This window comes from Parasteatoda tepidariorum, chromosome 6 (genome assembly GCF_982258835.1).
Source record: "Parasteatoda tepidariorum strain Cologne lab strain chromosome 6, Ptep-v5.0, whole genome shotgun sequence".
Classification (NCBI taxonomy): domain Eukaryota; kingdom Metazoa; phylum Arthropoda; class Arachnida; order Araneae; family Theridiidae; genus Parasteatoda; species Parasteatoda tepidariorum.
In genome coordinates, this window is record NC_141760.1 from 39,565,570 (window position 1) to 39,588,773 (window position 23,204).

At 29.1% G+C, this 23,204-nt stretch overlaps 1 protein-coding gene across 4 annotated transcripts; it reads left to right on the forward strand.

The window, feature by feature from the left end:
* Nucleotides 1-60: 60 nt before the first annotated feature.
* On the forward strand, nt 61-21,672 carry LOC107444072 (xaa-Arg dipeptidase). 4 transcript variants are annotated; one of them, XM_016058146.5, is made up of 8 exons: nt 61-217; nt 4,560-4,750; nt 5,429-6,817; nt 11,588-11,739; nt 12,700-12,849; nt 15,612-15,753; nt 18,329-18,577; nt 20,373-21,672. In XM_016058146.5, the coding sequence occupies exons 3-8, from the start codon at nt 6,598-6,600 to the stop codon at nt 20,651-20,653; spliced, it is 1,194 nt and encodes a 397-aa protein (XP_015913632.2). In that variant the 5' UTR covers nt 61-217; nt 4,560-4,750; nt 5,429-6,597; the 3' UTR covers nt 20,654-21,672. The 4 variants fall into 4 exon arrangements, with proteins under 4 accessions (XP_015913632.2, XP_087021810.1, XP_071034910.2 ...); XM_087165684.1 differs by having other exon boundaries at nt 128-225; XM_071178809.2 differs by having other exon boundaries at nt 175-449.
* The last annotated feature ends 1,532 nt before the right edge of the window (nt 21,673-23,204 follow it).

The window sequence follows — 23,204 nt, forward strand, 5'->3', positions numbered from 1 at the left end:
TTCAAAAATATCTGTCACCACAGATGCTACCGGTTAACAATGGAAAGCAACTACTCTACATCAGATGTTTTTTTAACGAATGCAATTTTGAATAGTATTCAATTACTTTATCTGACAACTGCAAACGTGTGCCATTTGACATAAATATTGGATATTAGAGAGTGGATAACGGAGAGACATTCTTACATTTCTGAAGTCTCAGCTTCATCGGCAAAAAGTAAGTAGGTGCTGTGATTTACCACTAGAGAAATTTGGATTATCTGATAAGGATTGTGATATAAATAGTCTTATATATTATGTCTATGTAATGTGCGTAAATAGCTTAGCAATTTTAGACCAAATTTCTGTTACAAAACGCAATTGACTTGTTGAAACATAGAATATAAAATCGACTAAATTTTATGAAAGGCGTGTAAAAAGAAATGTGTGTAAAGATGAAGATCTATCGAGTTAGTAATAAGTTGATCCTTTCACAAAATTTTGTATCGAATTTTTTTTGCAATTTTAACGAATATTTTCTATTTTTTTAAAAGAAATTTGTTGCTTGGAAAATAATTTTTAAAATTTGCTCGTTAATTAAAAAAATTACAGTTTGTATTAATTTACAAGATCTAGTTATTGTTTTAATATCATAGTTGCTATAATTTAAATGAAAACTCCTAAGCAAGTTTTGTACTATTTGTCATAAAAAATCCAAACATCTCAATTCCTTAATAGCTTTTTTGAAAATTAAATTCAGAACTTTTGTTTTCGACAAAATTCCTTAGCTTAATTACAAATGCATTTGAAAGAATAAGCATCAGAATAAAATAATTTTAAACACAGAATAGACATATCCAAGCCAGAGCTGAACTATATCACTGAGTGGAATAAATTTACAAATCACGTTTGCACAATTTCCATTGAATGATTTATATTCACATTCTAAAAAACACATTATTCCATTCCTATTGGTTGCTATTTGTAAGTCATTGATCATTTATGGATTGCCAATCGACAGATAAGTGAAGTGACGTCAGATTGGACATCTCTGTTACGTAGATCAGTTATTATAAATTCTCCTATATTTCACGCAATTTTAATTTTAAAATCCTAAAAGAGTTTCCATTTCCCCAAAATATGTAACTTTGACGAAGTCATAACAAAAATTCTATAATTAAATTTTGAACATAAATCCTTTTTGCTTTACATTTAAGTGTTTCAATCATCCTCGAGACTTATATTCTACTTCCTTCGCTGTTTTGTCCGCCAAAAACTTTGAGTATACAGAATCTACACTGTATGTAGTATAATTCGTCCACTTTAATTTCACGGTATTCAGAAGTAGTCAAGGAAAATAACAGTATATCCATAGAAATAGTTCTCTTTTTAATTTGTGAATGTATCTAAAGTTGTATTAGGATGTCATAAAATAGGAATTTTCTTCGCTAAATAATTAATTTAAAAATTTAATTTAATTTTGTAAATGTTTTCTAATTCAAGAGAATGTGTTACGATAAAAGAATATGTTTAATGTTTTTTTTTTCTGACTGTGGGCACATTCTATAACAACATGTGTGTGTAATATTAATTATTATACTTCATCCATATAAAATAAAATATCCGAGTTAACACTAGAACCGCTTTTGGGGTCCTTTTGATCATTTTTTTACCATTTGGTATGACGTTTTAGAAAATAGCCGTGAGTATCGAAACTTATATTTTTTTAACTTTTCCTTAATTGTTTCTAAATGTACTGTATCAAAATTTCATGCATTCATGTTGATTTTTAAAATCACAATAAAAAACCATAGAAACGCCTAAAACAGACAAAAGGGGTCATTTTGACCCTCGTAAGTAAAACGTTCATTTGTTGAAATTTCATGCCTGTTTTTGATAATGTAAGACTTTAAAATTTGAGAAGATGATTTGTGAACAGAAATTGTGTTTCTTCAAAAATCTCACGCAATAGTTTTTGTTAAATTTTATGGTATCTGAGATTCGATGTTCGAAGTAGCTTTGCTTAGCTTTTATTGAATAACAAATTCGCTATTACATCTGAAAGAAACCATGTACATCCTGATTACAAACAGTTATTTTTGTCATAATCCAGAACAAGAGAAAAAAGTTGGTATATAGTAATTGCCCGTAAACCAAAATACAAATTTATGGCATGACAAGCAAGCAACACAAATTTAACTTCAAGTTACAAAACGGTCCCAACTGAATAACGACTCTGAGAAAATTTTGTGAATTAAATAAGGAACCACACCTAAATTAGAGCACAGCGGGACTACTGGTAATTTTTTTACCTCAGTAAAACTTTCAAATGAATTTTTTCGTAAAATGCCCTCATAATTGGAATTGTATGTCTAAACAAAAAAATTGCATTATATTTTCCTTTTTGTTTCATTATGATATTCATCTTTTGTAATGCAAATGAAATCAAAACGCTCAATGTATAGGTGAAAAAGAAAAAGAATTCCTTAATTCTAAATAGTGTGCTTGCCAGTACGTTTGCAGACGACAACATAGAATAGATGCCAAGTACTGTCACTTATTGCAATCGATCAAAATGACAGTCAAGATGCTAAGGAATTATCCAACACTATGTGCAACTTGCTAATGGTTGGCCCTTATTTTACAACGTATGTAATATTGCTAACTTCAATGCTTGGATTGTTTTCAAGGAATATTTCTTCCTCTTAATTACGCATAACGAGTTCATTCTTGTGCTTGTTGAAATGCAACGAGATAGCGTTAGTGTTTTATGCATTACATTGCCCCTAATTAATAAATTTCGACCTATAAAAAAAAAGAAACACGCCTTTCAGCATCAAAAAAGACAGAATAAATCTTCTGATAACTATAAGAGATACTAGAAATCAATTTGTTGATGTTTTGCTGTAACTTTCACGTCATGTGGATATGCCACGTGGTCTGCAGTATGCCAGAGCAAATCGCTAGTTCAAAACTAAAACGACACTTCTGCATTCACTTCTCATGTTATTTGAATGAGAAGTGAGTGCAGAAGTGTCGGTTTAGTTTTGAACCAGCGAAATGTCTAACTAATGATGAAACTTCCACATTTTAAAACCTATTGTGTACAAATGCATAGTATTTACATAAGTATCTCTTGTTTATTTTCGTATGACTTGCACTCCTGAGAAAGAATAATCTTCAATGCAATATTACGCGATATTGCAATAATGTCATTAAATTAATAAAAAAAATAACAAAACAAGCTTTCATTCCTTATGTAATGAATTCTTAACAATATTCAACAATTAAAGAATAACTTACTTAGGCAGCACATCAATTTTTTATGAAAGTAAATTGCTGTTTTAGGGAAGTCAAATACTCGGATGTGCTAGTGACATATAAAATATAAATAATTAATCCCATGACTCCCCAATGTTTAAAAATATTCAGAAAAAGAATACTTACGAAAAACTTACATTCGTGCATAGGTTTTAAAAAAAAATGCGTTGCGGAACTTCTAAGCAGTTATTATGAAGATTTAAGGTTATGCAATATATGGAATGGAATGTTCATGTATATGTTGACAACTAATCTAACAAAAAGAATAATTAGAATTGAAAGAATCATAACTGTTCCATCCATTAACAGCAATTTTAGTTATTTTGTAACGTTGTTTATTTAGCTGGCATGAAATAAAGATAAAGAACTCAAATAGAGTATAAATAATGCCGAATTCTCCGGCATTATTTGTCCTTTTTTCAAATATTTTATCTTTGCTTATGTATAATCAAAATAATAGTGTTAAGTTAAGACGTGTTTTGCTTGGACCTAACTAATAATTCAATCTTTTTGTCTGCTTTTAATTTTTTTAATATATGGCGCGGGTACTTTGCAAAAATGCTATTTCATTTTGGTGTACTCCGAGAAAATAAAAACACGTTTCGCAAACATTTTACTGAAGTACAATTTAAATATTTAAATAAATGGACGGGAGAAATATTGTAGATTGATAATAATATCAAATGTAGCAATCTGAAGAAGGAAATTTCACACCAATGTGTAAAGCATTTCAAAAGTTATTTGTGGACTTATAGCCAGAAGAAATTCATTTAAACGATTTTTTTATATAAATTTCAAATTGCTTATAAGCAATATATATATATTTTTTAAAAGTACTAACTTGTCTAAAGCATAGAAAAAAAACTAGTCTTACAATTCATTTTTATAACAACCAAGAATTCAACTTTTTCATGATTTTCGTACTATGTAAATATAAGAAAATTTAACATTCGTTTGCACGCATAGAATATATTCTACCGACCATTCAAATAAGATAGTTTTCAGTGAAAGAAAAAATTTTCAAGCATATTTCTAATTTTATATGCAGTCAGAAACTGAACATTTTAAATTTTAAAAATACTGCTCATCTTTTTTTTACTTCCTAAAATCTGACAACGAATAAAACTTTAAAAAGTTTAACTATAAAATTTTGTTCAATCTAAAAATTTCCAATCATAGTTTTTCTGCTCTTTGCTAACGATGAACATTTATTGGTTACATTCTAAGTAAGATAATTTCTTACAACTCTTCTCTTACAGAAATAGAAAATGAGAAATTTATGTTTAGTCGTTCTTACTTTGACTATCTTCAGTGTAGTAGTACACTCCGAAGAAATGGTTGAAATCGGTTGCCCACCGGACTACAGCAGTGAGGCTTTTGCTGCAAACTTGCAAATATGTGAATCATGCAAACAAGCTATTCTAAAACCTGGAAAAGAACACTTTTGCAGGTAAATCGGTGTTGTTGTTCTTTATATAAGCTTTTAATGGCTGAAAGGCCTGCTTAGGATTAAAAGAGTGAAAAAAATATTTCTAAAAGCCTTAAATGGTTACATTTTAAATTTGTTTATTCTGCTGCTGAATATACGAGTGAAACTTTTATTACAGAAGTCATAAAAGATTATAATTTTAAACTCTTTTACCTTTTCTGGTGAACATTCTAGTGAAACCTTTGATTATAGAATTTTAAAGAGATACAATTTGAACTCTTTTAAATCTACTAATGAATATAAGAGTGAAACATTTGATTTTAAAATTATTAAAAAATTACATTTTAAACATGTTTAATCTGCTGCTCAATGTATGAGTAAAACATTTAATTATAAAAGGCTTAAAATATTACCTTTTAAACGTTTAGTGATCCATTTCACTGAAATATTCCATTAAAAAAGTGCTAATGGTAACTCTATCACTTTTGCTGATGAATTTATGAAAAAAAAACTTTCAGTTCTAAAAGGATTTAAGTTCTCTTGTTATAAATGCTGTAATGATTGTTGTTTCTAATTGTACAAGAAAAGGCAGAAATAAATTGCTTCAACATCAATTGTGTTTCCAATTAATTTTACAATGTGTAGTATATTGAATGCAATTTTTATGTTTTTAAATGATTTTTCCCTTATTTCTTTCAGTGAAAATTGTTTCACGTCTGTTTACTTCATATCGTGCCAGAAACTTCTAAGGGGTGAATATGATGAAAAAGATGAATAACAACAATAGACATGTAGTATTATTGTACAGAACTAAATAAATTTTTCTTTCCAGTCTTGTTGTGACAACTAATGATGCACCCAACAACAAAATAAAACCTCTTAAGAGAATACAAAAAGAAAATGAGTGATTAAATTAGTATTAGTAAAACAATCATTATAAATTTTTATATACTAATTAATTATAATTTTGCAGTGTTACTATATCTTAATTTACTTTCTACAAATAGGCTAATTGTTCATTTTCTATAACAATATAATAAGCGTATACATAAATTATTATAAAATTAATTATTTTTAGAAATTTTTTGTTATTTTATTGCGAGAAAATTATGACAGTTTCTTACAAAAGGTACTATAATATATAATAAAAAGAAATTTTTGTTGACTACTATTTTATCAGGTATGAGTAATTTTCACCAAATAAAAAGTGTATGTTTTTATACGGAAATTTTATCAACGTATAAGTATTTTCTATCAGCATTCCGTATCTGTCTTTATATTAAAATAAGTCGCTAATAAAATCAGTTATTTTTGCATTTCTACAATTATTTGTGCATTTCTTATACTGATCACAAATCTTTTTTTAAAATAAGAAGGAAAGAACTAGTTTGTTTCAGTGAAAAATAACATGCTTTGTTTTGTATTGTCCCTAGGACGGAGCAAAAATTCATACTTATATTTATTTATTGCCAAACACAGCTGCTTAAATCTTACATTGTACGAACGAATAAAGAGGCGGACTAAAATAACCTTTATCATTATTACAGATAAGCTAGAGAGAGAAGATAACTTTCTTTGTAAAAGCTTTGTGTCAGATATTTCTTTTTATGATTGGTATTGTAAATTTTCCTTCAAATTTAATATTCCAAAGTCTCACCTTTATAAAATCTAAAGCAATTTAATTTCTTTTCAATGCTTTACTGATTTCAGTAAATTTCATCTATTAATAGAAATAAAATACTATAATATATTGAAAGTTAATCGTCATTGTGTTTTTATACAATCAAATCTGATATTTTAGAGATTGTGTGTAGGCGTCGTGACACAATATAAAAATAATAAATTTCTTCAAAATACAAGACTTTAAAATGGCTGACACGGATTTAAAAATAGTGTGTGAGAAAATTGATTCACAAAGAGAAATTTTGCACAATATCAGTGAGACAATATGGATGAATCCTGAACTTCAATATGAAGAGGTTCAAGCTCATGATTTTTTGACTGACATTTTACGGAAATATGGTTTCAATGTTACAGAAAATTATTTGTTACCAACAGCTTTTCGAGCAGAACATGTATCGAAACAAAGTAAGAAATAATTTTATTGTTAATTTTTCAAAATATGAAAAGTAATTTTATTAGTTAATGTCAATGGAAGCTTAATCGTCTAATAAGATTAGGTTGGTAAATAAGTTTTATTAGGTTAAGTCAAAAGGAACTTAATCATCTAATGACATTAGGTTGGTGAATAAATTTGATTAGGTTATATTAAAAGGAACTTAATCACATGATAATAGTATGATGGAAAATAAATTTTAATATGTAATGTCTAAAGAAGGAACTTAATTATCTAATAAGAGTAGGTTGGTTAACAAATTTTATTAGGTTATGTCAAAAGGAACTTAATAAGATTAGGTTGGTGAATAAATTTTATTAGGTTATACCGAAAAGAATGTCGAAAGCTTAATCATCTAATAAAATTAGGTTGAGGATTAGGTTTCTTTAACTTGAATTATGCTGAAAATTACTCGAAGCTGAATGGAACTCAAAGCTGAAGCGAAGTTAACATTTAAGTTATAGTTACTTATTAATCTAGATATTTCTGAAATGCACTCAAAGACCTTAATTTTTAAAAAAAGTAAAATACTTATGTATTTTATTTAATGAAGTAAATGAAAATTAATTTCATGCAGCAATGAACTATAGGAATGACTTAGCAAACTTGACTTTCTATCACATACACTGTGTAATGAAATTACTTGTTTATGATTGCATGCAATAATTAAAATTTTTATTTGACTTATATTTAATAGAAAGAGAAATTATTATTGCTGCTATTATTATTACTAGTACTATTTTAAACTTTAAGCCGGCCACGTGGCTGAGTGGTTATCGCCCCTGACTGCGAAGCCAATAGCAGCTGGTTCGAATCCCTCTCTGGGCATGGATGTTTCTCTCTCTTGTGTTGTCCTCTGTTGTGTGTGATGAGTGAATGTGGCCCACCCTATGAACGGGTTTGTGGCGTGGGCAATGTTACTCACCTCCGTGACTTTGGTCCACAGGTTCAGTGCCTGCCATTCGAAATTTTTTTTTTTTAATTTTAATTCTTATTCAGGGCTTTTATGCTATTTTAATTTACTTTATTAATTTATTCAAACATAAATTAAGATTTGTTAAGACTATGTTTGTTAATTTTTAAGACTTCTCTTTAAGACCATTAGTAAACAGGTAAAAGTTAAGAAGCTTTTATGGTATAAGACACTAGAAAAGAAAATTTTACCGCAACCTAAAATATAAGATAAACACAGATTAAATATATTTTATCAAGCACTTTTACAATAAAGCATGTATGATAAATTTTAACATAAAAACATTATGAATTTCAATGTAAACATGCATAATATATAAGCATGATCATAAAAAAAAGCTTAATTATTATATAGAAGTTTGCATTAAATATATTGAATTATAAAATATATAAATAAGTAAATCTATACATAATAATAAAAGCGGCTGTGTGTGTGTGTGTGTGTGTGTGTGTGTCTGTAATCACAATATATCGCCCCAGAAGCCTCGCCCAGGCTCGAAACTCGACACATAATTGTGTTTTGACATAATGAAGAAGTATTTTTTTTCTTTTTCAAAAATTTGGATTAGTTTTTTAGTTATCAGTCATTTTGTAAGAAAATCTATGCTTTTTCGTCTTCAAAGAGCCATATTCAAAAAACTATTAAAAAATGCATATCTCTTATAAATGTATGCTAATGCGAACCTTACAAATGAAACATTAATTTTCGACAACTTAAACCAATAATATACGAAGGAATTAATAATTTAATTGTAAGGTTCGCATTAGTTTACATTTATCAAAGTGGATAAAACTTTAACTTTTGTACTAAAAATGTGGCAACATATTAGATACGTAAATAGAACGCTACGCTTTGATATATTTATCGCTGTTCATAATTGTTATAATAAGTTTTTCTTCTTCTTTCCACTCTCTTTTTTTTTTTCTTAAGCGAAGACGATAAGGGAAAATTATACTTGAGGATGCCCCTTGGCGAAATTGGTGACTTATGTTTGGCGCTATTCCTGTTTGCGCGGAACACCGTGGTAACAGAAATAACGGCCGAAACATAATGATATTTAAAAAAACATTGGAAAATTTCAACAAAACATCGGATAAAGCTTGCAATGAACCCAATATAAGCAAAATTAATAAATCCAATAAAAAGGATTTTGAATCGAAGCAAAAATTAATGGAGTAGGTGCAGAAAGAAAAGGAAAAAAACAACAACTCACTTCTTCATTAAGCTTGAATATTCTCAGATTTAGGTGCACAGAATTATCTAATAACAGTTAGATACTGTCTAAATTTATCGTGAATAGAATCTGTGTACCTCCATCGTCACATAAATTCGGCGAAATATGAATCGAAAATGGCGTTTGTGGTACCGAACTGGTGATGACATTTTTTTATAAAGTCCCTTTTTATGACTGCCCACATACCTTCGATCTTATTGACCAGAAGTAAAAGTAACCTTACCAGCCGGTATCTAACGAAGAACTAATGGACCTCTGAAATTACGTATACCGTTGAACATTAATAACGCTAAAATCTAAACCGTTGAGAATCACGATTGGGTTTCAACATCGCCCAGCTTGGCGATCACAACTTGGCGAGAATCAAGGGGCACCCTCAAATATAGTCTACCCGACGTTAATTTTTGTAGCGATATAGAAATAGAAATTGATACCATAAAAAAATTATAGAGAAATAGATACCATAAAAAATTAATTCGTTTTCGTGTTCTTTTCATGTATTTAAAGCAACTTTTGTTTGCTTTTACAATTTCTGAGGCCTTTTTTTAAGAAAAAAAAACAAGTCTCCACCTGATAGTTATATTATAGCTTAGGTTACCATAGCAAAGTTACATCTTCAAACATCCTCAAGAGCTATGACACATCTGCAGCAGAACTGGATATGAAGACAAAATTGCAGGACAGAAACACTTTAATTGTCCACTAATCTTCAGATTTCCTGCTATGTTTTAAAAAACTTTATTTGTGGAAACCTTTAGCGTGGCGGACAGCTGGCCGCCTTAGGCGGCTAGTATTAAATATTTTAAGAAAAGGGATTATAGTGTCAAAATTTTAAGTATACTTTTAGTCATTATTTAATGAACAAATTTTAAACTGGCTGAAAATAGGGTGCGAATAGATTTAGTAGGGAAAAAACTATTCATTTCATTTATAAATATACTATTAACTTTTCAAAGTTTTAAATATTTTTCTAGAAGTTTCAGAATTGTTGGACAATAAATCTATCAAAAAATTACAAAGTACATTGAGAAAAAAACATTGAAATTTATTTGTAAAACCAAATTCTTTTATTTATTTTTTTTTTTTGAATTACATTTTTTTTTCAGATTTATTTATACATACTTTTTTAAACAAAACGTAATGAAATTCGTCGACAATTTTGTCTTACATTTAATAATTAGTGTTTAAATCTAGTTATTGCAGTGACAAGGCATTTTACTTTCCGAAATATGATTTGCTTAGTTATTATGTTTACAAATTATTATTGTGTTCACAAATTTAAAATTACGTAAAAAAAAACAATTTGTCCGCTTCAAACATTTATAATTCGAAGAAAATAATTCGTAAATCAAGTAATTATGCAGAAAGTGAAGATAATTTTTCGTTGAATGTAATTTAAATTTCAAGAAAAATGCTATTTCTCTTTTCTATAACATACTATAATAATTTTTATTCAGCTTTTTGAAGAAAATTCAAATAATAATGTTAAGTTACAGATTGACGGTAAATTTCTATTCTGGGGACAATTCAAAACCTGTGCATAAGTAAATAAACACAACTCAAAGCGCTTGTTTTTTAAAATTAACACTGCTTAAAATGAGGATTTAATAAAATGGGACTTTCAATAATCAACCCAAGTTCAACTACTAAACGAAGAATTTCTTACCTATTATTTTTACTTTTTTTTTTAAAAGAAGCATAATCATTAAAAGGTCAAGTACCCGACTTTGAGGTCCGGGTAACTACGCATATTACAAATGTAACTTTTCAGACGATATCACTGTATTCAGAACTCTAAAAGATAAAATGTTTTTTACAAAGTGTAACGTACAACACATGTGCATCGTACGCTCAAACAACTTAAATTTAATGAGAATATTCTAAACTTATATGATTCATGACAGCTTTGTAAAAACAGTTACTGCTATGTAAAGCCTTTTCAAAAAAGACTAATTTTTAAAAAAATGTATTAAGCAATCTAAGAAAAAGAACATTACATTAAGAATTTATTTTAATTCATTAGTTTATTCTTCAGAAAAAATTTAATTTAATCAGAGAGGTTTAAAAAACGGATTGAAATTCTTGATCTATTTCCGTAAACACGCATTTCGAGCTTCTTCTATTCTCTTAAGCCCGCATTTTGAGCTGTGTCTGTTTTCTTAAGCACGCATTTTGAGCTGTGTCCATTTTTTAAGCACGTATTTCGAGCTGTTTCCATTTTCTTAAGCAAGTATTTTGAGCTTTTTTCCATTTTCTTAAGCACGCATTTTGCTCTTTGCCCGGAATAAAAAGATCACCGACGGTATATTCTCTCAAATTATTAAGCTTGGTTTTAAACGAGTCATTAGTATTCAAAAGGAAAATTAAGCAATACGAAAATGATTATTAGCTTATAATATTAATGTAGCTATAATTTGTTTTCCTCTTTCATTAATATCTTTAATATTTGATTAAAAAAATTTTAATATTAAATTTTGAAGAAAAAAATTAAATTTTTTTAAACTAGTTATATTTTTTATATGCTCCACATTCTAGATAAAGGGCCTGTGGTAGCTATTTTGTTGGAATACGATGCTTTGCCAGTTATTGGACACGGCTGTGGTCATAACTTAATATCTGAAGCTGGTGTTGCTGCAAGTATAGGTATTAAAGCAGTTATGGAGGCTGATCCTACTATAGTTGGCAAAGTAATGTACGTTTTGTAAATTAAACAAATTATAATCTTATTAAAATCATTAATAACATATTCATGAATATTGCATAAAACATCCAAAGGCAACAAGATTGAGAAAAAAATTGGAACATAAAATTTTAAAAATTCTGGCTGTTATTTTTTTTTTTAAATTTAAACAAAGACAGTTGAATTTAAACTTGGAAAAAACGACACCAAATCTTAATTCATTTAATTGTGAAAAAATGTCAGTTCCGTCTCCACTTGGTAAAAAAATAGATTAATGGACCTTATTAATAGCTTTAAATATTTTGAAATTTAAATTTTTGAGCATTAATAAATTACTTTGCGTATGCAAACCCAGGTTTTCAAATTAAGTGTTTTGAAATATTTGCCATGTATGTTCTTCGCAAATTCCTTTTTTCAACGATTACCAAAGTTCATGATACAAACCTGATATTTTATAATCGCTTTATCACCGACCGGCCCGTGTAGGAGTCAGGGGAACTAGTCTTGCATCAGAAAAGTTCTGGGTTTGATTCCAGGGTAAAGCAAAGATGTTCTTCCATTCTCTGTCCTATTTGTTCTTACTGTGGGAAGAGTGGCCAACAAATCTGCCCTTCAGATGCCTGTATGAGGAAAGGTCATTCACCAGGTGGGCATTGGAAAAAATAATAAAAATAAACACTTTATCACACTGAAGCTAACAATAAAACATCGTTGAAGACATGAGGGTGAGTTCAGTAACGTCAAAACATCTCCTTAAATTGCGTTCTCTGTGCAAGCACAGAATATGGATATTCTAAATTCCATCAGACTATACAGTACACTGACGTGTTGACGTCAGAGCTCAATGTGAATTCACCCTTAACTATAAAAGGCATTGACATAAAACTTGAAACAATTCAAGGCAATTATTAAAAAAGCTTTTTTTTTATTTTTTAACTTTAATTTTGTGTTTTTTTTTTCTTTTTAGTTGGTAGTTCTTGGAACACCGGCCGAAGAGGGAGGTGGAGGAAAAGTCCAGTTGATCAAGAAGGGGGCTTTCAAAGATATTGATGTAGCAATGATGGTGCATCCTCGGAAATTCACGATATTCGCACCACCAACTCTTAGCAAGATAAATGTAAGATTTTTCTTTTGTAATGAATCTGAAACACTATGATCACACAAGTTCCAGGTGGTTGTTTTTTGTTTTTTTAATATTCAGTTTCTGGGAATTTTTAGCGCTGAATTCGAAAACATTTTTTTCTATTGAGTCAGAATTTTCAATAAATAGAAAGTTTTAAAATGTCAAAGATTCAAAAGTCCGCAGAAATGCTGTCCTCTCTAAAAGACCCGGGGGTGGTCGAGAATTATTTTCTTTTAATATCAAATTCCAAATTTCAAAAACAAATCAAAACGTACACAATCATTTACGTTGTCAAAAGCTGCGTGAAAATTATTGGTCTCTTTGCATTTCTTCATAGCAAGTACAGACATAAAAGTCACTGCGTGTCCGTTGCATTTTATCTCTTGCACTATTTCTTCTATTATTTCTTTCAACCATTCAGTGACAACATTAAGTAATTAGGCGTGGTTTCGGAATATGACTGGCTTGACGTCATGAGACGGCATATGATTCAAGCCAATAAGAAACTGGCATTTGTCTGTACAATTGTATAAAAGCTGGGTAAAAAATATGATTACAGTAGGCCTTACCAATTTACTGAACATTGTTAAAATTTCAGTAGTCTGTACGTTGCATTGCTAATTGCTAACATTCAATGGTTCGTTGTGTTTTCATTCTCCGTAAGATTTTTGAAAATTGAAGTTTTGCGCTAGCTCAGAAAACACAATACCTCGAAATATTGAAATTGATACTCACTGTAAACCCACATTTTCATTTTTTTACGACATCTCAAAAATGGTAAAAAGCTTTCAAAGAGAGAGTACAAATAGGAATTCGATTGTTGTTGGGTGTTATTACAAAATAAACACCACAAGATTCGTAAAAAAGACTTTTGACGCGCAAGAGGCTGAAAGTTACTTAAGGATTCAGAAAAAATATAATATCAATAATCAGACTACCAAAACTTTTCAAAGAATACGACTCGATCCTTGTTTTGCAAGTTTTTATTGGTCATTAGCTATACAGCTTAAGGCCTGGTTTCTTAGGATAGGACGCCGTCAGCTGGAAATCAGCGCTTACCTCTGATTGGTCCATTTGTGAGTTTGATAGTATACGTCATCGAACGCTCATCTTGAACTACAATTGCCGTCCAACTCAACTGCAGTTGGATTACAACGTGACGTTAACCACAGAAGCAATGGCGGACAACATCCAACAGCACATTAAAATCAGCCAAAATTTGATTTTGACATTAAACATAGCTTCTTCATTAAACATAGCACTCTTCATTTAGCTCAGCTATAATGTGTTTTTTCATGGACAAAGTCATTATTTGTTCTCTAAAACACTGGACGACAATAACAAAATCAATACAATTTCAAAATAAATATTTGTTTACGTTATTGACGCATGCGCAATGAGAGATAATGTCTGCGTTGGAGCGACTGCTCACGCTGAGCTAACAAAAAAGTCTTTTTTTGGCGTCAGATCTACGTCAACTTTCCGCTGACGCCCAGATAAGGCGCTAGTTCTAAGAAACCAGGCCTTGAGCTAACAAACCAGTATTTTGCTGGCGTCAGCGTGACGTTGACGTCCCGCTGACACCCAGATAAGGCGCTTGTCCTAAGAAACCAGACCTTTAGATATTGTAACAACTTCATGTTTTGAAGTTTTTAAAATCAATGTATAACTACGATTTTTAAACCAATCTTAATGCACTTCTAGAAATCTTGTTTGAGGAAGAAAAAAATGTTTCTAAGAGCCATTTGAAGTATCACCAAAAAAAATATTAATTTTTTGGAAAGAACCACTGTTTATGATATTTAATATAGTGATACGAGCAGCAATAGCACTTATGTAGCATTTTCACCGCAAATTTATTTCAAAACACAGGAAAAGTTCAAATAAAAACCTGCTAAATTATTTTACTTTTTACATTTGTTTTAATATTTTCTTTTTAAATAAATTTTAACAGAAATTACCTAAAAATTGAGTGGCGAAAAAAACTTACCCAAAATAAACCCATTTTCATCAAATTTAATATTCTAAACTTTATTCTTTGCCCTCTCAAGAAATACACATTGCATATAACTTAAATATAATTTTCTTTAATTTAATATAATATTCTTCTTTAATTAAAAATAAATTTTAAACTATAGCATTTTATCAATAACATTGTCGACATAAAAGCTATTGATTATGTTTTAATTCACAACTAAACAAGCCCTAAAATAAGTATTTTCCTTTCTAGTTGAAGCAATTTGAACTATATTTTCTTAGTTAAATAGCTTACTTTGGTATTGCAGCATTTTTAATAATAAAAGTTCTTTGTTATAAAGTTATAAGGATAATGATTCAATATTATATTTTTGGCAATAAAGTATTTGGCAAAATACATATTACACCTATAGTAAAGTAGAAAAAAAAATTTATATCACATTTTGAAAATTTTAAGTTTAACATTTCTAATTTTTAAAATAAGTTTATAATTTTTAAATTGTATTTAAAAACAGATAAAAGTATATGTTTTCTGGTATGCGATATTACAACAAATGCAATATAATTATAAATGCAAATTTATATGCAATAGTGCAACAAATACTTGTACTTTAAGTGTCATTTATTTAAAAAAAGTAAATATCTATAAAAAAAAATAAAGTGGAAGAAAACAAACCGAATGAAAATAAAATAAAAGTAGCATATTAGATTATAAATTTTTTTTAAAAAAAATCAACTAGTACAGTTACCTTGATTTTAAAACTTTAATTTATTTTCAGTGTGTTGTAGATTTTAAAGGAAAAGAAAGTCATGCTTCAGCATTTCCTTGGGAAGGCTTAAATGCATTGGATGCAGCAGTTTGCTTCTATCAAAGCATCGGATTACTAAGACAGCAAATAAAACCATCTTATAGACTCCATGGTAATTTTATATTTTATTTAAGTATACTGATACGATATGTGAAATGGGTAATAAAACAAACTCATACATTTGTCAACAGGATTATTGTGCACGCGGACATTTTCATGAAACGGGTAATTATAAAAACGGGCACATTTATCAAGCGGATAATATTCCTAACGGGCGCATATGTTAAATGGATAATTATACAAACGGACACATGTGTGAAGTGAATAATTTTGTGAACAGACTCGTATTTGAAACGAATAATTACCCGAATTGATGCGTATGAGAAGCCAATAATTAAAATAAAAACGAACGCATATGTGAAACAGATAATTGTACAAAAGGACACGCGTGTGAAATGGATAATTTTACAAATAGACTCGCATTTAAATCGAAAAATTACATGAACAGATGCGTGAGAGAAACCTATAACTGAAAATAAATCGGACGCATATGTGAAATAGATAATTGTACAAATGGATGATATGTATGAGGAATGGATAAGTAAAAAAATGTCTGGAATGGACAGTTATAAGAAAACTGACAATGAAAAATATTTTTTTTCAAATTAAAAACTGTTTCAGAACGACCATCACCTTCTCCTTCTTTAAACACGATGTTTTTTTGTTTTAATATTCCCATTCCATTTTTAATTCTTTCCAGTTATTTAAATTTCAACTTTTCACTGGCAACTGTGCATTTTCTCAAAATTGTACAGTTTTCATCATTTATGTACTGTTTTCCTAAATCATGTTTGAACTATAGAGTAAAGAATTTTTTATTTTAGTTTTTAAATATATTACATGAAAAATAACTAAAAAAATATAATATAAAAATTAAAAATCGTAAAAACAAGCTTGATTTGTTTATAAATTCATAAACTAATATTAAAGGTGACGATAATTCATAGGTATAAACCTAAAGGTTTCCTTACCAATTTTTTCCTTACTACTGTATTTTTGAAAATATTTATAATTCCGAACTGTTTGTGGCATCTTTGTCGGATTTCTTTGATTTTATTTCTTTTGATAACATGCTGAATTTTAACTATAAAACCTCAACATTTATTAGGTATTTAATCGTCATTCATTTTTCTAATAACTTTCTAAATTTCTATGTGATTTTCATACAAAATGTTAATGATTTTGCAATCTCAGTAAAATTGCTTCATTTACCTATAATATCAATGTTTTAAACTATTAAATCTTCAAAATTTTCTGCAAACTTAAAATAATGCTAAAATTAATTAAGTTCCCATGTGTCAAAAAATACAAAATACAAACTGACCTCAAATAAAACTCAAAGGACTTCGAATCAAATTATTAAAACTCTACTATTAGATTTATTAACTAAACAGCAAAATTACAGCTTCGCTGTACCAGAAAAATAAAACTCTTAATCAAAAAACTATTTACATTCTAATCCATCACCATGGCAACCTCAAAAGCTCTTCTCGTTGCCATTTTCAAACTGACATATAATAAGTAAGTTGTTTTACAAAAAATACGATGGGCATAAGCACATAATATTTCACACCATGTATCGTACTAGATCAAGTTTAAAATATAGATACTACAGTTCAACTTGGCGAGGTATTAAGGTTAGAGCAAATTTTACCTGGTATTCTGGTTCCACGCACTCCATTTCTACACTGTAAAAACTGAATGTAATATCCCGTCGAATTTGATGCTTTACAAACCAAAATAGTTGCGCAAAGCTAAACTGTATTCCAAGTTAAAATCAAATAAAACTTTTTTATTCATGTTAAAAAAGTCGTTTTTTTTTCACAGCTCAATTTGTTAAAAATTTCTCTGAGAAAATGGTTACATAACAATTCTTTTAATTGTTATTTTACCATATTCAACAAAAACAATCAAAACACTGTTAACAATGCTGTATAGAAACTACTAACTGTGAGAAAAATCATTAATTGACTCTCTTTACCTAATAAGGTTAAAGAAACAGAATTTTATAATCGCTAACTAAGCCCACCTAATGAAGTCACTTTATTCTTTGACGCTCGGTACATATGGCCAAGAAGGCTACTCTGTCAATCTCTTGACCGGCTAAACTTCTGACTGGCAATCTCCTTATCGGCCAATTGGAGATCCTGGACGATTGGAATACGAATATTCCATCAAGCATAGATGTCCCCTCCAGATAAACTAATTAATTTACATTCTACGGTTCATTTGTCAAAATCATGCTAATCAATCCAAAGTCCATTACCTAATCAAAAAATTAACTTAACCCAACACAAATGTCCAGTTAAATTTTATTTTTATGGACTTTAAACCATGCTAGTTGTAAATGGTTACAAACCGTAAAATTTTGCGCTCACGATTCCTTAGCCAAACCAGTTGCAACCGTATTCAAATCCGTAAAGTTAAAGAATTTTTTGTAACTGTATAAACCTTTCGATTAATAGGAATTATACTAATTGGTGGAGGTTATTTTACCGTAAATTTAGAATGAACATTCTAACAGTGTACAAAACGTATTTTGATGCCATGTTCCCACCAGACATGTTTTATTTTAACCAACCTCTGGCTTAATGCTTTTTCTTAACATATAATTAATTTATTTCAAGCAATCATTACAAAAGGAGGAACTGCACCCAATATAATACCAGCTGAAGCTCAATTAAAAATGTACATCAGAGCTCCAACAAGGAACGAAGTTTACGAACTAAAAGCAAAAGTGGAAAAGTGCATGCAGGGGGCAGCTACATCTACTGGTTGCACTTACTCTGCACAATTTGATGAAGAAAATTGCTACGAAAATCTTATAACAAATCCTGTACTGGGAAAACTATTCGGAAAATTTTCAGAACAATTAGGTAAATAAATATTTGTTTAATTTCTTATAGATATTTTTATCAACTAATTTATATTTCAAAGTTAAATAAACGTTTAACGTTTTAATAAAAGTTTTCTTAAAGTGTAAAGTTTCAGAATTTAGCCGTTTTAATGGGTAACAACACTGCAAAATTTAAAAAAAACATGTGATAAGAAAATTATTGCATTTTTTTTATTTTTTATCCCTTTACGAATATCGTACTAAAATACTGAATCGATTTTGGTAAAAATATAAAAGTTTCAGCTAAATATATGGAAAGCGGCTTGCGACGCAGGACGCATTGCGACATGTATGAACATTGTGAACTTGTGTACTCAGTTGATAATGGATTAACTCATTCCTATCAAAGCAGTTTAATTAAATACTATCATTTTAACTATTTTATTGAAAATAATTATTTGAACTATGCATAAAAATTAATTAATTGTTCTTTCAATATAATTCGTTAAAATTGCAACCTTTTTTTTTAGCTGTAATGGATTTTAAAATTTTTAATAAAGATTTAGCTGAAATAATTTTTGATAAACTTGATTTAGCTGTAAATAATTTTTGATGATGCTTGATACAGTTTTTGAACAGTTAGAAATAAATGTTTTCCCAGCAGTCAAAGAATATACTCAAAACTAAGATAACCGCAGAATTTTAGCTGCTGTTCTAAAAACATACATGATGTCGCATGAGAATAGATAGACAAGAAAAGGGTTAGACAAGCACTAGTTTCAACCGATTTAAATTTTGACAAAATGTTCACGATAACTATAGTTTTCGTTGCACATAGGAATTTTAGATTGTATTAACAGACTTTGAGTAATCCATGAAAATGTAAATTACTTTATGTAATTTTTTTTAATTTTGTTTCAAAAAACCACCAGATTGGGAAAAAATATTTTTAAAAAATCTACGAGCAACAAAAACTACATTCATTTAGTTTAAAAAAACCAAAATGGAATAAAATTTGGATGTTTGTTTTCACTTATGAGTACAGCAAGTTATGAATAATTTAAAGAATAGAATATAAACATTGTATTGCAAATGAGATATTTTTTTTTAAATTTTCATTATTTGAAACATGATAGAAAGAAAATTAAAATATGTACAATAAGATAAAAAAAAAATATTAAGTTAAGTGTTATCACGATCGTTATAAATCTAATTAAAAAATCATTTTCTTACAGGCTTCTCTGTATTGTTCCTCTTAAGATTAACTGTAAGTTAACATGTTTAATACGCCACAGATAATTTAGTAAATTTTATTTTTTATACATTAATTTGGTAACTATTGCAGAACTTGTTAATTTTATTATGATACAAGAACATAAAAAACAATAATTCGGTTAAATTTACTTTCCAGTTTTGTATTTTTTACTAAATGTGTGACAAAAGGAACAAGATCACTGAAAACCAGAATTTCTGGTAAACCATTTTCTTATGAAAAGAGAAATTGCAAAACGTATGCATTAAATACTATATATTTTGATTTTATTAACCAGGATTATGTTTTTTCTATAAGAAATGTCCTTAGTATTCAGTGTGGTAATTTTACAAAAAAACATTTTCTCTGTAAATATCTGGAAATGATTCTAAGAACTATTTGTAGTAAAAAGTGTCATTTTTGGAAATGTGAGACGTAAAACTATTTTTATTTATAAATTTTTCATATTTTGATTAATAATTTCTCCATTTTTACAATTTTTAAATATAAGTTAAATGAGCAAATCAAAAATTACTAGACAAAAACATATTTTCACTTTGTATTAAAAGGAATTTATTTCCAGGTTTACCGGAATGTGATACCATGAAAGAGATACCTGCTGGATCAACAGATATGGGTAATGTTTCACATGTTGTTCCATCGATACATCCCGTGTATGACATAGAAACAAATGCCGCCAACCATACAATAGAGTTTGCCGATGCTTCTTATTCCACCAAAGCTCAAGCACCAACTCTTATTGCAGCAAAATCAATGGCCATGACAGCATTAACTTTATTTCGACATCCCGAAGTTTTAGCTCAAGTGCAGGCGGAGTTTCTTGCTCAACGTACTCTGAAATAGACTTTGTTTTAATTACACAGGGGAACAGTTTTTTTTTCTTCAGTTGCGTGAGTTTTTTTAGCAGTTCTTAGATACTTTCGTATCGCGGATTTCAAAACTGCAATCGGATTTTCTTTCTAAGTTAGAGTTTTTTTTAATGGAATTTTTAGGCTATTTTGTTGTCAAAATGTACATGTTTAAAAATGTCATGTAAATGCTGCGACAAACTTCTAAGGGAATTGGGACACATCATTAGAATTAAGATTGCGTAGGAACCCATGCCCGGAAGGAGATGGGTTCCTATGCAATTTTGGAGATTTTCCTCTTGACTGTAGTACTGGTTGCAATAATAATGCTAGGTTTTATTTCTTTTAAAATTTGCTACCTAAACTTAAAAAAAAAGCCAAAAATCACGTTGTTTCTTTTTTAATTCAGGAAAATGCCACACAGAAGAGCAGGTCGTTAAAGGCAGCTGGATTGAAAAACCGTTACCCGAAAATATTGTCTTAAGCCGCCAAGGGCGCTTTCTTAATCTGTTTCCCCTATTAATAATACCCTGCTTCTCCATATGCGTCTAAACAGTTCATAATAGGGAAGCACCTCTTGTGGCGTAGAACGTCTTTTCCGAGCATGGGTTTCTATGCAATTTAATCCTGCTGTTAAGCCTAACTTTCCTAACAGTTAGTCGCAAAATTTACATATTCCTCTGCTACGTATAGGATTTTAGAACTTGTACTTTTTGACAAGAAAAAAATGCCCTCGCCCGAATTAAGAATTTGCACCCCACTTTAATCACTATAAATATTTAAGACTTAATGACTTAAAAATTAACATGATTATTGTTCTGAAAATTGTTGTATTACATATTGTAAAAACAAGATGTATTTTAGATTGTATGCTAAAATTTTGTGTTATATTTATTGATACATTCTTACAAAGATTGTGAAAAATTTAAGATAATTTTTATTATTCATATTTAGAACACTTTTTAAAGATAAGTGAGTTTCAGTATTTAAAAAATAAAGCCCTTTTCTATGTGAGTTTTCAATATAATAAAACATATAAAATATTGCACTTGTTTTAATCCAGTGCGAAATAAATAATCACACTTAATATCTTTTGATCTAATAATCACTTGAACTATTTCTAGGACTCAATCTTAAGGGCATGGTAATTAATTAGTGCAGAAAATATTTTAAGTTCCGAAATAAGACACAAAAACGTATTTTCTTTGAACAAACATATTTTTTTCGATAGATTTGGATTTCTGTACCCCAAAACATAGAGCATAGCAGCAATCTGGGAAATGTGATCCCCATTATTTGATCAGGTTAGACGTCCAAAATAGACTCCTTAATGTTAATTTTATTTTTTGCATATTTCGCCATATCTCAAGAACTTTTCAAGCGAATTCAGAAACTTTTGCACAGAATTATAAAATTCGTTTCTCCAAGGAAATTTCCCTGCCAAAAAATAATATTTTTAGTAAATATTTATTATTTTTTATAACTTTATTAATAAATAATCGAAAAATTTTGAATTGTAAAGTACAAAAAGGTATAGAATACATACGAATTTATAAGAAACTCGTTATTCGAGAACTATTCAGCCGATTTCAATCAAAATTGTATTTTGCCATGTGAAATTAGATTCTTTAAAATTATATACCTTACTATTATTAAATAAAATAGTAAAGAACAGTACATATATACTTAAAATTATTTTATGAATCGAACTATCCTTGAATAAACGAAATTCATGAATTTGGTGCAAACAATTTACAATTCGCTTAAATAGTTCTCGAGATACGGTAAAATACGCAAAAAACATAACTAATATTAAGAAGTGAAACTTTGGACCGCTTTCCTAAACAAATTATTGGACCATATTTACCACATTGCGGCTACCACCTATACTTCGGGAATCAGAAATCCGAATCCGGTAAAAAAAAGGGTATGTTTGCTCAGAGATAATACGTTTTGTGTCTGATTTTGTAACTTAAAATTTTGTCTGCGCTAACTAATTAGCATATTTGAGGTCATCCCTTTGAACGATTAAGATTGAGTCTTGGAATGTGGAGATCCGATCATAAGATCAAAAGTTATTCAGGGTGGTCGAATTCTTTTTCTTTTTTTTTTGTTGCGCATTGCGCTGATTGCGGCCGGTTATTTTACCCTAATTTTAGAATAAAAATTCTAGCCATATCGATTAGAATAACGATTAGAAAATAATATTTAATGCTTTAGTCTGAATATCTCTTTAAGTAAGTTGCAAAATTTTTAGATGCATTTTGTAGTAGGGACTTAGTTGATGATTTTTTTCAAAGCTTAAAGCTTTTGTCACATTTTTTTATTGGAATTCATTTGAATTTATTCAACTAAATATGTTTCAATCAAATTAAAATACGGGGACCTTTTTTTAATATTGGTCTAAGACTGAAATATAATCATTCGAAATTATAATTTTTTTCGTAACTTAAGAATTGAGTCAATATGGAATCGATATGGCACCACTAATTGATAGTTGACTTTTGAAAGTACTAGCAGTCATAACTGAAAATTAGAATAAAAAT

Coding starts and splice junctions, on each gene's coding strand:
- LOC107444072 (XM_016058146.5), top strand. CDS start 6,598: ATGGCTGACACGGATTTAAAAATAGTGTGTGAGAAAATTGATTCACAA. Junction 6,818..11,587: donor AGAACATGTATCGAAACAAA/GTAAGAAATAAT, acceptor TCCACATTCTAG/ATAAAGGGCCTGTGGTAGCT. Junction 15,754..18,328: donor ACCATCTTATAGACTCCATG/GTAATTTTATAT, acceptor ATTTATTTCAAG/CAATCATTACAAAAGGAGGA.